This window comes from Sphaerodactylus townsendi, linkage group LG02 (genome assembly GCF_021028975.2).
Source record: "Sphaerodactylus townsendi isolate TG3544 linkage group LG02, MPM_Stown_v2.3, whole genome shotgun sequence".
Classification (NCBI taxonomy): domain Eukaryota; kingdom Metazoa; phylum Chordata; class Lepidosauria; order Squamata; family Sphaerodactylidae; genus Sphaerodactylus; species Sphaerodactylus townsendi.
The window spans coordinates 35,867,423-35,884,733 of record NC_059426.1 but is presented as its reverse complement, the minus strand read 5'-3'; the positions used below and the strand labels follow the sequence as shown (position 1 = coordinate 35,884,733).

General features: G+C 43.0%; 1 protein-coding gene across 7 annotated transcripts in view; it reads left to right on the top strand.

The window, feature by feature from the left end:
• Nucleotides 1-17,311, top strand: part of SLC4A10 (solute carrier family 4 member 10) — a 198,273-nt gene that overhangs the window by 93,220 nt on the left and 87,742 nt on the right. For all 7 annotated transcript variants that reach the window (XM_048486961.1, XM_048486964.1, XM_048486959.1 and 4 more), the window contains exon 4: nt 12,031-12,169. In XM_048486961.1, the coding sequence (XP_048342918.1) occupies nt 12,031-12,169 (139 nt within the window). The remainder of the gene's footprint in view (nt 1-12,030; nt 12,170-17,311) is intronic.

Below are 17,311 nucleotides of genomic sequence, written 5' to 3'. Positions count from 1 at the left end.
TAATGGGAGCACTTGTGGGGAAACCTTATCACACCACACCATAGCACAAAAGAATAGTTTAGCATATTTGAGAAGTGGAAATGCCAATATAATTTTAGGTCGTGGAACACTCCTTGCCAAAGCCTTTTATTTTCAACTGGCTTTATATTGTATGTGTTAAAAGGGTGGAAGCAAAGTGTTCAGAAGGGTTCAGTTTTTTTTAAAAAAAGACCTTGAGATCCCTAAGATTTCTCACATAAAAAAGTAAGGTGAATGAAAGGAAAGAAGTGCCTTTCAAAATAGAACTTCAGTAACAATAAAGAGAATTAAGAGTGGGCTGGGTCACCAAGAATGAATACCAATTCAGAACCAAATGACTGAGCTGAATCTATTTTGAACAAAATGCCATTATCCCAGGATCCTAAAAAGAGAACAGAAACACACCCTCTCGCACATTCCGACTCACCAAAATCAGATGTGCCTAGTCCAGGAAGTGCATTATTATTTTAAATGATCTTATCAGTTTGTTAAAAGGAGAATGAAACAAACAACCAAGTATCAGAGCACGCATAATAAATAATGGACGTAATGGATAAATATATATTACGACCAAGCTTTTTTTTCTCAATATCCAGAAGTAGTCGTTGGATACAAACTTTGATGTATAGCTTCATGCATACTTATGAAAATGGTTTTAACTTGACTTCTGAGCTTGGCGCGAATTAAACATTTACACTGTACAAACTAAACAATGATTTTATTTAGTTGTAATTTTTATTGATACTTGTGTAGTGAAAAGTGTCCTTTCACCAAAAGGCCTGCTTTATTCTCAATACCATTAGTCACTTATTTTTCTGTCTTATTTTGGTGGTCTGCTTGGGATTCACTGATATACTTCAAGTCAGGCCTTTTTATTTTCTCTTTTGTTCATAGCTGCATAAAGGTTTCTTTTTTTAATTGGTAACTCTGGGGAATTCTTTTTTTTTTTAATAATCTTTTACAGTAAATCTCTCCCCATTAGGAAAAAGAGTATAGGAGTAAGGGAGATGGGAGAGAGGTCTGTCCTTGAATGCCAACATAGTCATGAGTTGGAAGGTTAATTTTATCTCTTGTCTCATAAAGGGCAGATTTGTTCTCTTGATTTAGGGCTTGGTCACAGAATACAGGTTACTATACAGGTTGTTAATTTGCTGATGACTTTCTGAATCACCAAGTATATCTTGAATCCATTTAAAAGTTTGGTTATTGTGGGTTTTCTGAGCTGTGTGGTAGTTTTTTCTCCTAACTTTTTGCCTGCATCTATGGCTGGCATGTTCAGAGTATACTGGACATGCATGTCCAGCAGTGATGAGACCATGTTTATAAGTTTGTTTACATGGATGCTGATTGTTAACTTCCTGGAATTTCTATTAGAGTGCTGTCTACAAAAGCAGCTATCCCTACTTGAAACTGTGATAATGATGTTATTATATGGCAGTGACATGAAAGCAGAAGTGAGAGAGGACTTCTATATTGTTCAGGTCCACAGCCTCCCCCTTTTTAAAGAAAGAGGAATGAGATACTTGTGTGTTCATCTCACATGTTGGTTCAAATGCAGCGTTCGTATGTTTTTCTTTTCAGAAGTGTGGAGAAATTGACATGCCAGATTTACCTTTTCTTCAACAATAAAAGCAAATTAAAAGGGGTTAGGATGAGTTAGCTGACTGGCCAAGGGGGTGCACTGATTAGTAAAAGGGGAAATAGCAGAAGGAATCTGATTTGGGGAAGGAATCTGGTTTGGGGAGGGGCAATGGGTCCATGATAGAGCATCTGACTGGAATGCAAAAAGTTCCTGGTCAGTCCTTGGCATCTCCACTTAAAATGATCAGGTGGTTGGTGATGCAAAAAGTCCGCATCTGACAACCACTACCAGTCTGAGTAGATCATTTTGGCTTTGATGAGTCAGTGGTCTGATTCTGTAGATCCGTTGACATGTTACAGTGAACATACACACACCTGTTTGTAAGAAAGAGCCAGCGCAATATCTGGATAAATGGGAGGTTTAAATCACACATTGAGATATACATAAGAACATAAGAACAAGCCAGCTGGATCAGACCAGAGTCCATCTAGTCCAGCTCTCTGCTACTCGCAGTGGCCCACCAGGTGCCTTTGGGAGCTCACATGCAGGATGTGAAAGCAATGGCCTTCTGCAGCTGTTGCTCCCGAGCACCTGGACTGTTAAGGCATTTGCAATCTCAGATCAAAGAGATCAAACATAGATCAAACATAGGTTGAACATAACATGGGAACTGCTGAGTGCATGTACAAAGGACATTCGAGTGTACACTGTACATGCATGTACAGCAGTGTAGAGACCATGAATCATCATGAGAGAAAGAGGGAAACATTTTAAAAGGGAGAAGTCAAACCGTAGCTTACAGTCTTGAAGAGAGTAGGCTGCCCTCTAAGTGGCTGGTGTAGATTAGATGGGAAAACCTGACTTGAAGTATATCAGTGAATCCCAAGCATTATATACCGAATTTCCGATCTAGGAGCGTGTGTGCGTGTGCATGCATTAGGTACTGTCAAATCACTTCTGACTTGTGACAGTATGAATTGTGTGTGTAAAGTGCTGTTAAGTCACAGCTAACTTATGGCAACTCAATAGGGTTTTCAATGCAAAAGATTAACAGAGCTGGTTTGCCATTCTGTGTACCGCGACCCTGGCATTTCTCGGTGGTCTCCCATCCAAGGACTAATCAGGGCTAACCCTGCTAAGTTTCTGAGATCTGATGAGGTCAGGGTAGCCTGGGCCATTCAGGTCATGGCAATCCTATGAATGAATGACCTGCCAAACATCCTTTCATTAACAGTCTTGCTCAGGTCTTGCAAACTGAGGGCCATGGATTCCCTGGTTGAGTCTCATGCTGAGTCTTTCTCTTTTCCTGTTGCCTTCAACTTTTCACAGCATTATTATCTTTTCCAGTAATTTTTATGTTCTCAGAATGTGATCAAAGTATGCTAGCCTCAGTTTATTCATTCATAGAATCACAGATTTGGAATAGACCCCAAGGGCCATCAAGTCCAACCCTCTTCCATGCGGGAACACATAGTTAAAGCACTCCCAACAGATGGCCAACCAACCTCTGTTTAAAAACTTCCAAAGAAAGAGGCTCCACCACACTTCAAGAAAGCATATTCCACTGTCTAACAGTCCTTACCATCAGGAAGTTCTTCCTGATGTTTAGGTGGAATCTCTTTTCCTGGACTTTGAATCCATTACACAATGTCCTGGTCTCTAGAGTGGCAGAAAACAAGTTTGCTCAATCTGCAACATGACAACCCTTCAAATATTTAAACATGGTTGTCATGTCACCCCTTAACCTTCTCTTCTCCAAACTAGACATATCCAGTTCCCTAAGCCTCTCCTCCTAGGGCAGTGGTGGCGAACCTTTGGCACTCCAGATGTTATGGACTACAATTTCCATCAGCCCCTGCCAGCACGGCCAATTGGCATGGAATCCATACCTTTTACCATTTTGGTCACCCTCCTCTGGACCCATTCCAGTTTGCCAATATCATTCTTGAATTGTAGCAAGGGGGAAAGCGCCCGGTTTACCAGTGCGTCCTCCAGCCTGTCCTGCCCTGGAATGCCCATGCTATGCCTCTGGAATTTCCTCACCACACCCCCACAGGGGCGCATGCCTGGTGCATTGCACACACCCCATGCCCTTGGAGTTACGCCTCTGCCACTCTACCACACGAGTGGACTCTTATCTGGTGAACTGGATTTGTTTCCCTGCTCTTCCACATGAAGCTCTCCGAGCTCTGTCACCCCACCTGCCTCCCAAGGTGTCTGTTGTGGGGGAGGAAAGGTGATTGTAAGTTACTTTGAGACTCCTTAGAGAAAAAGTGGGGTACAAAACCAAATCTCCTTCTTCTTTGAGAAATGGAGATCTGAGTCCTTTTATCCTAGTCAGAATGTACAGAATGCTTATAAAGGATGCAAAGGTGCAATTTATATTGTATTCAGCTTGATTAGAGAAGAAGACAAATGCTTGAGGACAGAATCTATAAACCATTAATTATACACCAGATAGCAAAAAGAGGCCTAACAGGTAGATTCCAAGTCCTGACACCTCAGTAATGCATAACTCATTTATAACACTGATGATTCACCTCAAACTTGAATTACTCATCTTAAATTCTGATGAACAATGTGAATATCAAAACAGATGCTGACAAAGCTTTTATTTTATATTACAAGACCATCAGTGCAAGGGTCTTCAAACTATGGCCCCCCAGATGCTCATGAACTACAATTCCCATCAGCCCTGCCACTTAGCCATGCTAACATCTGAAGACCCCTGCATCAGTGCCTTGTGTAACATAACCCTGTGTGTGTGTGTGTGTGTGTGTGTGTGTGTGTGTGTGAGTGAGTGAGAGAGAGAGAGAGAGAGAGAGAGAGAGAGAGAGAGAGAGAGAGAGAGAGACTAACTGACGTTAGGCACACTTTTCATAAGAACTTGTGAATCAGTATAATTGTGAATCAACACACAGTAGCCCAGCTGATGTGGATTTAATTATGAAAGGGAAGCTTAACTGGTATGAAAGAGGATTAAATGGAGTACTAACTAAAGCTGGGGTAGGAAACTGAGTGCCAAAAAAAAAAAAATTGCAACATCTACCTGTGAAGATGTTGGTGTGCCGAAAAACAAAATAGGGGGTTGGAGAGACTAGTGTTATGTTTGGAGCAAACTAAATCTCATCAGTGCTGTCAACACCAGGAATTTGTTTGGGCAAATCTGGGATGCTACAACAGGAAAAAAACTATGCCTGTTCTTATGCCAGCCCCTTATATCATCTAGGGCTTCAGAACACCACAGAAAATAGAAGAAAGGACAGCTAAATGCCCCATCCCTAGCTCATCCATTTCATACTGACAGAAGAATGCCAAAAGACTAAAGGGAAAGCATCTTGATTAGACTAAGAAGAAAACTGCCAACATTTATTAAAGTGAGATTTCCAGGTACCGGTTTGCAAGAAGGCTGATCCCAGAGGCGTAGCTCCAAGGAGATGGGGGGTGCATGACGCACTGGGAGCGCATCCCTGTGGGGGTGTGGTGAGGGTATGGTGGGGGCGGGGCGGGGGCATTCTGGGGCGGGGCGGAGTACCCACCAGTGCACCAGGCCCTTTCCGCCCTTGCTACGCCTCTGGCTGATCCTAAAAGCAAACAACCCCAACTGGCTAAGATCTTTTCAGATTCCAGCCACAAACAGTGGTCAGTGTTTGTGACAACAAAAGTCGAATATTAGAGAAGCCTTAAAGAGATATTAAGGCAGCGTCCAACACAGCAACAGGGAGAAAACCAGTATCCTTCGTGAGTAAATTATAAGTTCAAAATCTCATCTCCTGAACACGAGCGCCCAAATATTTGTAATCAAACACTTGGTTTTTAATTCATCAACTTATTGGTAAATCATAAATCATAATTAGCTTTGTCCCAAACAAATACTAGTTATGTAAACTATAATTATTAAATATTTTCTATTCCTTGGCTCTATTATCGACCAAAAGGGAAACTGCAACCCAGAAATCAGAAGGAGATAAAGAGAGGGAAGGGCAGCCATGAAGAAGCTATACTCTTTTCCACCAAAAGATTAAAGCAGAGGTGAAGAAGAAGAAGACTTTATTTACAGTCAATGACCAACTATATTACAAATCTCCAAAACATCTACAACAAAACAAGAAGGCCGATCTCTCTCCTGTATTCCAGCACTATCCATCTATATATCATTATACTTTGTAGACATACCAAACAGCATAAAATTACTAGACAAAACAAAAATATCTAAGGGGGATACCATATTCAGATCATTTTTTCTTTTTCATAATGAATAGACAGAATTTTGCTACCCATTTAGTAATATTCTCCTTCTTATCTTGTAATAGTTTTTCACAACAAACTTTATCAGAACAAAGCAGAGGTGTACATTCATCCACCAAATGCTGGATCTTCTTTGTTATAGAATTCTGTGCTTGGGTCCTAGTACCTACCTAGTTCTGCTCCCCCTCCATTTGAACATGAAAATAAAACTTTTAAAAACCCACCCTCGGGATTTTGTTGATGTCAAACATGTAACTGAAGCAGCTGTGCAGAGCCAGCTTCCACTGTGACAAGGGGTACAATCCCTGACTGGGGGCAGGGTGAGGGCTGCGCAAGCATCCAAAGAACATGTGATCCATGGCATGCCATGATGCTCCAGTCAGCATGAGCCTGCTGGTGAGAGACCTTTTGGCCACTCCCAGACACCCCCCAAGCGAGTGGCAGCGGCAGGTGGGTGCAGTGGCGTTTGTAATCCAGCTCCCCTCTCCTGGCTTGTAACTCACCCTGCTTGTGCATGGCCTCACTTCAACGGCCCAAAAGCATTGGCAGAAACGAAGGTGGCTCGCACAAATGCCCCAAGAGGGAAGCATCTCACTGTGGTTATAAATACAAGAGTGTGAACATGAGCCAAAGGAACTGGCTTAGCTTCATGGCACTTACCACATGCAAACTGCCCACCACAGCAGTCACTTCACAAGCAACCCGTGATTCCCCTTGCCGTGACCCTGGCTCAGCCTTGTCCTGAGGTGCTCCATAAGGGACAGTGAAGGAGCTTGCCTGGGGCGGGGGAGAGAAAGAGTCACCTGCATCTCCTCCTGTCCTCTTGTCAAGCACTTCCTGTTCATTTTAACTCCTCTCCAGATGAAGACATGCTCGCTCTTGCCCCATCAGCCATTTTGCCAAGGAAAAATATGATGCAGTTTTAAAAAGGCAAATACAGCTGATAGTCATTCTTTAGTCACTATGAATGCTCTTTGATCAAAGTACCATGTTTAATAACTCACAGAATAATGGTTTTGACTAAGGCAGCATTTAAAAATGAATGTTGACTGTCATATTCATTCGGAACTAAATACAGAAGCATACTATTTTTTTCTTCTGCTGCACCACAACTGACCACACTTTAATCTTTGGGAGGAAAAGGGCATAGAAAAGATTCTTAAGTGTAAGGATGTGTCCCTGGTGATCAAGATAATTTGTACCAAAGTATTCCCCACTACTATGTATAGGTGTGAAAGCTGGAGAATAAAGAAAGCTGACAGGAAGATACTTCATTCATTTGAAATGTGATGTTGAAGGAGCGTTTTACAGATATCACATACCAACAGAAAACCAAATAAGGAAGCCCTGGATTAAACCAAGCCTGAACTGTCCCTAGAAGCTAAAATGACTGAACTGAGGCTATCATACTTTGGTCACATTATGAGAAGACAAGAGGCACTGGAAAAGACAATAACTCTAGGAAAAGTTGGAAAGCAGCAGAAAAAGACTGTGGAAGCCGAGAGGGATGTAGGAAAGCTCTGTGTGCCTTCTGTTGATGTGTCATTGGATACACACGTCCTGCATCTAATTTCTGTCAACATGTATTTATGATATATGGTCTTGAAGTGGAACTACCTAAATGCAGGTTAGTGATGAAAAGTTCCAGCTTTTTTCATAGCAGTCTGAGAATACCTGATACCATAGCGTTGTTGGCATGAAGATGATGTAGACCAGTTCAGTGCCTGGATAGAGATCACTGGGAACTCTTCTAGGTCACTCGGAACTTAGAAAAAGAAGAGTTAAGAGTCATGAGTGTGGCTTGTGTGGGTCAGCTTGACATAGCTAGCTGCCACTTCACCATGCCTGTACACAGCCTTAATGTGTATTGCATTTCTTTTGTATTTTCTGTCTGTCACCTAGGCAACCCAAAACCTGCTTGCCTGGAACTCCTAAACAAAATGCTAATAAGCTTGTTAGCTGGTGGTGGTGGGCTTGCTCTTGTCCAGCTCTTAACTGACTTTTCACAAGCTCCAACTCTTTGGTTTGCTTAAGCATTGATTGCATCGCCATATCTTATGACCAGTAGTGATGAATTAGATCTTTGACAACGGGGAAAAGCTGAGAGCTTTCATCTTCTGTTTCTCCAGAATCCTTGTAGTCATGTGTGTGTAAAGTGCCATCGTATCATAACTGATTTATGGTAACAATGTAGTGGATTCAAAGCAAGAGATACTCAGAGGTGGTTTGGAATTGCCTGCCTCTTTGTGGGCTGAGGGAGTTCTGAGAGGGCTATAACTGACAGGCTTCACGTGGAGGAGGGTGGAATCAAACTTGGTCCTCCAATCAGAGTCTGCCACTCTTAACCACTACACCATGCTGACTCTCTTATTGTAACCATACCCATTCTGAAACGACCGAACAAGGACTTTTGGAAACTTGAGTGTTAAAGTGAATTATTGCACTGCTTCTTTATGCCAGCAAGATTCACTTTGCGACTACATTTCAAAACATCTCTTAAATATATATATATATATTTGAGCCCCAGCTTATCAGATTTTCTAATAAACTTATTTCTATCCATTACTTCAGTGATCCAGTGGATGTGAATCTCTGTCAGCACTCCAAATGGCAGAGCAGACTGACTTAAATACTCAGGAGAAGTAGATTATACCTTTTTGTCCAGAGGAGCTACACAGGGATGGTTATTTTAGTGAATTAGTCCAGGACACAAAAATATGGGCAAATGTTCTTAAGGGCTTAAGCCCTTACCGTACATATATGGTTAGGGAAGGGGTGGTTTAATGGGGGTGAAGGGGCAGTTCGAAGTCATTGGTAGGAAAGTGCAGTCTGATGAATCCTCTCCTAGCAATCAGGACTGAGACCAGCTCTGGGCTTTTGGCTTTCTCTCCTCCACAAAATCTGTTTTTGTTTTGTTAAATGATCATCAGTTCTTGGGACTACTTTATAAAGCAGAAACATACTAATTGAACATCCACCTTAAAACTCAGGTCTGCCCTGAGTTCATTTTGTTGAAAGAGGTATAGGTTGGATCCTCTCTCGCACACAGGTTTTCATCCATACCAGTGATGAAGGGAGGGGGAACTGTGCCTGGTGCATGAACTGCCCTCACACGTCCTCCCTGCCCACAAAACGCCCTGGCCCCGAAATGCCCTGCCCCCGCCTCCACATGTGACTGTAATGGCGGCGCCCATGACAAGCTGCCTTGGATGTCCTCATTGCAGCTACGCCCCGGTCCATACCAACTTGCCCTTTCTCCAGAGTCAGACTAAATAGTACAAGGTCTGCTCTTCATCAGAGACAGGCCTAACAATCAAGCACTCTCTTCTCTCCCAGAGACAGAACTGAACTGCACTGCGAAACTACTCTTCACTCTGACTGCTTTTTTTTCCTGAGCCAGTCCTGAGTTGTCCCTGCTCTCTCACTGAGGCAGAAATCAACTCTCTTCTCTTGTATTCCCTTCAACATCTCATCCCCTTTCTTGAAGATTACTAGATGCTGGAACAGCACCTCTATGGGATCATCTGAGAGGCTAATTTTCTCTTCACAGGCAAGATGGCCTCTTGCCCGTCACACTTCGTAAGTTTGTTGCATCAAAATTACACATTAGTCTGTTCTCACTCGAACAACTAAATGCATTTCAGCAGGAGCTCGTGCCGAAACGAATATTAGTCTATAAGGTGTAATGAAGGCTTTAAAAAAGGGGGTTAATTTTATGCATGTCTAATTGACCATTTGATTCTTATTCTGTTTCTCTGGAAGGTTTGTGGGATTAAATATACCAAACTATGTGAACTGAGTAAAGCTTCTCCATTATGGATAGGTGGGAAGTAAGCATTCACTTGGAAAGCCAACATCAAGCATGAAACCGTCAGTCAGTGGGATTGCTCCATGGGCATAAATGAATGCCGTTGTCTGCTAATCCCTTTCCCTCCCCCTGGGTGACAGCAGTCACTCCGGAAGGATTCCCGGTTATTCTCCCAGCTGTGGAGGAGAGTGGTCGAGAGACTGTATTCATCAGCCTATTTCAGGAAATGCAGAGTCCATCCAATGTGTAGTGATGAGAGAGATTTGTCGTTTGGATTCAAAATAGGTTTTTAAGACTGTCATGACCTTAGAGGAATCATAAAAATATTAAAAACCTCTTTGCATTATCCAAATGGCAGACAGCAGGAAGCACTTTAACGATTGCTTGAATCTATTCTGGTCTTGGATATCACCAAGCAAAGCGGTCGTGATCACTTCTGTATGAAACGCTAAGAAATGCCATGATTATAATCTAAGCAGCAAATACATTTTGGGGGGTAAATTACTAAGGAAGGGATATGTGAGTTTACATGTATTTGATTTTAAAAAATAAATCTGCCACGCAACAAAACTGACTTGGTGACAACATGGTGCATACAATGTATTGTCGAAGGCTTTCACGGCCGGATTCAACTGGTTGTGGTGGGTTTTCCAGACCACGACCACACAGACCACACAGACCACAGCCACATAGCCTGGAAAACCCACCACAACCATGGTGCATACAAGTTTATGAGAACTGGCATTAAAGTATGGCTGAGTTGATGCAGATGCGGGGCAAGAGGGTATCCTATCCGGCTGTCATCAAAGGGATTGCCAGCCAGGAAAGCGATGGTTTTCACGGTGATGTCACTAGAGATTCCCAGTGTGTTTATCCAGACCAATGGAATGTTGAAATGATACTGGAGGCAGTGCAGGCCATTCACTCTCACCTTCACGTATTCTTGCTCAAAGAGGAACAGTAGCAGGATAGGATCTCCTCTTTTCAAGCACTGGTTAACAAACTTCAATTCTTCCGTCCAGCGGCCATTTCTGGAAGTGTTGCAAATGACGTGTGGCCATGGGCAGAATTGGGGATTACAGTCAAAACCAATGTCGGCCCATGAGCTCAGGCTGCAGCCGGTCTGGAAGTTAACCTGGAACCTTTCCACATTCTTTAGAATCATGCCCTCCACTAGAACCATTCTCCCTGGGACCAGGCTGCCAAAAATTGTGGTGATGTAAGGGAGGATGGGGTGGAAAACAGGAGCCTGAAGAATATAATCCACTATGTTTGTGGCAGATTCCATAGCACAGTGGACCAAAAGACATTCAAAGCGTTATAGTTACCAGTTACCAGCTGAGTTGATGAGTAATTATTTTTATTAGGTGGATAATACCTGTTTGCAAAGTTAATTATATGGATAACAGATTGCTAGATAATCTTCTTACATTCAAACCATTTGCTTATGTGACATAAAATAATATTGGTCACAGCTAATCATTCTAATATCTAAACACTTGCACAGTATTTTTCATGTAAGTCATACACCTTCAGATGAGAAAGAGATTGCTGGTAGGTGTATTGGTCCAAAGTGGAGTCTAAAAAATAAAAGCCCCGCGGTACCTTTCAAGAAAACTAATCCAAATGACACAAAATATTTTGTACCATTTGGGTGATGGAAGGCACTGTCGAGACTCAGGCAACTCATGGTGACCTTCATGGGATTTTCCAGACAAGAGATGAATAGAGTGGGTTATCATGGCTTACTTCTGTTCAGCAGTTCTGGAGTCCCATGGTGGTCTATCATCCAAATACTAGATGTGGGACTAATTGCCAAGCCTCAGGGAGCCAAGTCTGTGAGCACTCACATCTTGCTTAGGGAGCCGAGTCTGTGAGGACTCACATTTTGTGAACAGCCAGTCTAGCTGATCGCCGGCGCTCTGTCAGGTCCAGCCGCAGCCGTTGCCGGCGCTGCTCTAGCGGCATAGGGGGACTTGGAGGACTGCAAGCTGGGGTGGGGGGAGCTGGAGGTGAGCTCTGGGCCTGTTCTGGGGGTGCTGGCTGAGCTGGCCCTAGGTCTGTAAGGCCATCAGAGGCCGGTGTGGCCGCAGCTGGGTCCTTATACTCCAATGAGGTACCGCGGCTAGGTGTTGCTGAGTCAAAGGACCGGCATGACAGGCTATCATCCTCACTGTCAGACCCAGCGGGGGAACAGACCCTGACAAGATCCTGCTTAGCTTCTTTGATCTGACAAGTTGGTTGTTTGGTTGACCTTAAATTATTAACCCAACCTTTGTTTTTGAATTTTTGCCTTAAATCTCTAACTTCTCAGACTTTTAAGCGCCCCTTTTGCTTCCGTTTGACGGCCTTGCTTTCTCTTTTCCCTCTTCAGATACTCCTTCACAGAGGGTACAGTTTATTCTTGGAACAGAGGATGATGACGAGGAGCACATCCCTCACGACCTGTTCACAGAGCTTGATGAAATTTGTTGCCGTGAAGGAGAAGATGCTGAGTGGAGGGAGATGGCCAGGTGAATGTCGTTCGATGGAAGTGTTTGAATTCACATTTGTCATTCACAGAAAACAGAGAAAAAATGCTGTAGAACATTCCGGAGTCTCACAGCAGTGGAGAAAAAATGGTCACTGGTGCCTCAACATATCCTTTACACCCATGACCAGCTGTGTTGTGACAACACGCAGCTGCCTTCAAATCCAGATTTTATAATTTGGAGTTAACGTTGTATAAATCCAAGCAGGTATGGAATAAAAGTAATGAACTTGGCCAAGAATAATTAACCATGAAGGATGTCTCTCTATCCCATGCCCACATTCACACACCCGTATCAACACACTGAAGATATTTTGTTTCATTTGTCTCCAGAAGAAAGCAGAATGAGTCATTGTGGATGTAAATTCCATTTAAACCAAGGTTCAAGAGAACAGAAAACACTGCTGTTGCCTTTTTCTCCTTTTTGTTTCTCCGATTCGTTCCTGATTAAATAATGTAATATAGTGAATGCTTACTGTTTAGTGTAATGAAGTAGAGGCGCCATTATATAATGCCTTATTCAGTGCTAATCCTGAAATAATAGGCTTTTGCGGGTAAATCCTAAATCTAACATAGTTCTAGTAAAGCAGGCATTGATCTGAGTAATAAATCTAGGGACTGTGAAGGAAAGCATTCCTTACCCTCAGCAAGCAAATGTATCCTCCGCAGTGCTGACTGATTTACCCTATTTCAAACAGCAAAATTCTGAAGTGGATGTTCATGGCACGTAAAAGAGACTGTCCAATTTGTTCAGTGTTTGGAGTGGGGTGGGAGTAATCATTCCAACTCTTCGGAGAGTCTCAGGTTTACAGTCAGAAAGGCAAGACCAGGTTAATGTACTTTTAATATTTCAGTAGTCTTTAACCCTTGGGGCCCAATCTGAAACACGGGGCCTATTTTTCATTTGTATCTACTCTATTAATAATCTCCCTGTTGCTTTATCCAGATCTGTGGTTTTCTCTCTTTCTCTGCTGGCTTATCTCAGGTCTGTCCTGAAGCCTTGTAGAATTGCTACCTTTGTGGAAAGTTGTGGGCTAATCCAACAAATGGTTTGATAAGGCATTAGGCAACAGCTTAGGTTCATATATGCTTTCTGTTTTCTCTTTCTGAGAAAGATTATTATAGTTCAGTGGTGGCGAACCTATGGCACTCCAGATGTTGATGGACTACAATTCCCATCAGCCCCTGCCAGCAAGGCCAATTGGCCATGCTGGCAGGGGCTTATGGGAATTGTAGTCCATCAACATCTGGAGTGCCATAGGTTCGCCACCATGGTTGTAGTTCCTCTAGTGCACAGGTGTCAAACTCGCGGCCCTCCAGATGTTATGGACTACAGTTCCCATCATCCCCTGCCAGCATCATGCTGGCAGGGGATGATGGGAACTGCAGTCCATAACATCTGGAGGGCCGCGAGTTTGGCACCTATGCTCTAGTGTGGCTTGCCAGTTGAAGATCAGTGAGTCACTGTATGGTGTTTTTTTTTTTAAAAGCAACTGTCTCTAAGCATCCTTGGAATCCTCAGTCATTAACTTTGTTCAGCCTTCAATTTCATTGTAGATCGTTGAAGAAAAGGTTGAAGCATGTTAAGGAGGGCCATTTTTCAACCAGTCATTTAAAAACAAATTTCTATGGCAGACCTGGCCACAGAGATCAGAATGGAGTGGAAAGAATGGAAGCACCTAGACCACATTAGACCTAGAAGAAGTATGGAGGGCCATCATGCTGTAGTGATTAAGAGCGGTGGACTCCAATCTGGAGAACTGGGTTTGATTCCCTACTTCTCCTCACAAGCAGTGGACTCTAATCTGGTTAACCAGGTGCATTTCCCCACTCCTCCGCATGAAGCCTGCTGGGTGACCTTGAGTTAGTCACAGTTCTCTCAGAACTCCCTCAACTTCACCTACCTCACAAGATTTCTGTTGTGGTACAGGAAAATAAGGAGATTGTAGGCCACTTTGAGACTCCTTGCAGTTGAGAAAAGCAGGGTATAAATGCAAACTCTTCTCTTCTTAAATAACTGGCGCTATTTTCTTCTTCTCTAGGTTTGGCATATCTATAATATTCCATATTTCCCCAATGGTCAAGGCAGAGTAGGGGGAAGATTCTCCTTTAGATCTACACACAGGTCACTTCATTGCCTCCAGATGTAAGAGTGGATCTCGAGCAGTTCTCTTTATCATCCCCCCTGCCAGCATGATGCTGGCAGGGGATGATGGGAACTGTTGTTCATAACATCTGGAGGGCCACGAGTTTGACACCTGTGTTCTAGACCTTAAGGAATGAATGCTGGATCTGTAGATATCCAAGCCCCAGGATAGACATTCTGGGTGAAGACTCCCCATTTCATTTTTCTTGTTTGCTTTCCTTAGTTTTTTTCTCTCTCTCTGGTCCCACTGAGTTGCAGTGTTTTTTAGGCAAACCCACTTAGACATCGCTTATCAAGTAGGGCCCCTAAACACATATGCACTCACATTAAACTGGATTCTCCCTTATCTTGTTTAACAAAGCTGAGACCCCCCCTCCCCCAATCAACAACAACAATCAAAAGCAGTAAATAAAAATTTCTGATTCTAGGGCAACTTTCAGCTACCCTGATCTGGATGGCTTAGGCTAGCCCAGTCTCATCAGATGTCAGAAGATAAGCAGGGTTGGCTCTGGTTACTACTTGGATGGGAAGTCCTGGATTGCTACACTGAGATGGGCAATAGCAAACCACTTACGTTCTTCTGTTGCTTTGAAAATCCCACGGCTTGGATGGGACTTAATGGTATTTTCCACTTGACTGTACTTCCCATCACCAATCTTCAGTCTTTTCTGAACCAGGTCTCACCTTGAACTTCAGCGTGTAACATGGTTAATGTTATTTCTGATCCTGTACGTCTATCTTTCTTCTGTACGTTGATCAGAAGCAAAGGGAGAAGCCAAGTATCGGTACCTTTGCCAGTTGGGCAGGAGAGATCATTTTGGCTATTTCCCTGCAACTCCATGCAGAGAATTGCAGCTGACATAATGCTCTTCTCTAACTCTACATAAGTGTTACGAATAAAAGAACTTTGCTTACATCTGGTATCTCTTTCTTCCTGTCTACTGTCTTCTAAAAAATGGCAGGTGATACCATTCTTAGGTCAGGATATTTTATTTTTTATTTATTTTATTAAACTTATAGGCCGCCTTATCCCCGAAGGGCTCAAGGCGGCTCACAATATGGCTGTACAATTGAACAGCGAATCCACAGCATAAAATACTAAAACCATTTAAAACCTAAGCAGCAGTTTGCGACAGTAAAAGCTGTACATTAAACAACCAGATTTATAAACAGAGTTGTTTAAGACAGGCGCCCGATCGAAGGCCAAAAGGAAGGGGAGGGAGTGGGCAGGGCCTGTGATGGAATCCATAAATAAATCAGGCCCAGCCATAATAGGATGGAAATGGCAGCCTCAGTTCCAATTTCGATTGTAGTTTCGGTGGGGGGCAGTAGATCCACGGCCGGCCTCTCCAAAAGCCCGGTGGAATAACTCCAAAAGCCCGGTGGAATAATATGATTCACTTGTGGGCTCTGAGCAATCATCTGTCTGCTAATGATCTATTATTTGTTTGTTTCATTTTATATTCTGCCCTGCCCAACCAAAGGCCAGGCTCAGGGCCGCTAACAGACATGCTTAAAACAACTATACAGGTTATATCGAATAAATACAGATAAACAACACTAAATCTTCCAGTATAAAATATGCTGTATACAATATATCTACTTGAATGTTATAGCAAAGTCCTTCTTTAGGAGTATTTTAGTAACTTGTGTTAAGATTCACCAAGATATAAGTCAGGAAAAAGGTAAGAGATACTAGTAAATGATGTGGGTGAGAAATTGGCTGGAGTTCAGTACCTCCAGGGAGACAACAGATGTAACTGAAGTAAATACGGAAAATATTGAGGAAGTTACTGCAGAGCATTAAAAGCATTTAAGTCCTTGTTGCTTTGCTGATCATAATAATCATAACAGCTTATGCGTTCCTTAATGTGCTCCAGCAATATAGAAATATCAATGAGAAGTATTTAAGCAGTATCCTTCTATTGAATATTCTTTGACTTATCTGTCATTTCTCAAGTGACTCTGGGTCTGGTAGATCATTTTAATCTAGTTGGTGGCTAATGGAGAAGCTAGCTGCGGGGGGAGAGGGAGGTTTGGCCATATGGGTCCAGGAGGTGGTCAGTGCCTTGCTGAGAGGGGGTGTGGTGCCATCAGCCTTGAAAGAGGCTGTGGTCTGCTCCCCCAACCCAGAGACAATGTCAAATTGTAGGCAAGTGGCCAATGTTCCCTTTTGGGGCAAGATCCTGGAGAAGGTGGTGGCAGGTCAACTAAGGGCAAACTTGGAAGAACCGGATTATCTAGATCCATGTCAATCTGGATTCAGGTGTGGGTTCAGCACTGAAACTGCCTTGGTCACCCTGATGGATGACCTTGTCAGGGAGAGGGACAGGTGTCATGCATCTCTGTTGGTTCTCCTTGACCTCTTAGCTGCCTTTGATACCATCAACCATGGTATCTTGCTGTACCGTCTAGGGGTGGGGATGGGAGACACTGTTTTACAGGGGTTCTCCTCCTACCTCAGTGGGTGGTTTCAGAGATAGTTGTGGGGGATGTGAGCTTGGAGCCCTGGGAGCTCTCCTTCAGAGTTCCCCCAGGCTTGGTGCTGTCCCCTGCACTATTTAACATCTATGCAAAGCCATTGGAGGAGGTAATCAGGAGGTTTGGTGTGGGTTGCCATCGATATGCCTTTGACACCCAGCTGTTTTTAGGGATTTTTTGTTCTAGATATGTTTTCAGAGATTATTATCTGTGTATGATGCAGTTTTTATTGCAATGTGGGAAGCCCAGGGATGCATTTGAAGGGCATGATAGACATCAACTAAATAAATAAATAAATAACTGGAAAAGACTTCAGCACCTTTCCATTGATGGAATACATTGTATGCTACAACTCCATGTGTCTTTATTTGACTTTGTCCTAACAGTTAACTGAGATATGAAAAATGATATGTCGCCTAAAGCTAGATGGATGTTTAAATTAGGGAATTCCACTTGGAACTTCCATCGCTGCATTTTGCTGTTTTGCAAAATGCAAGT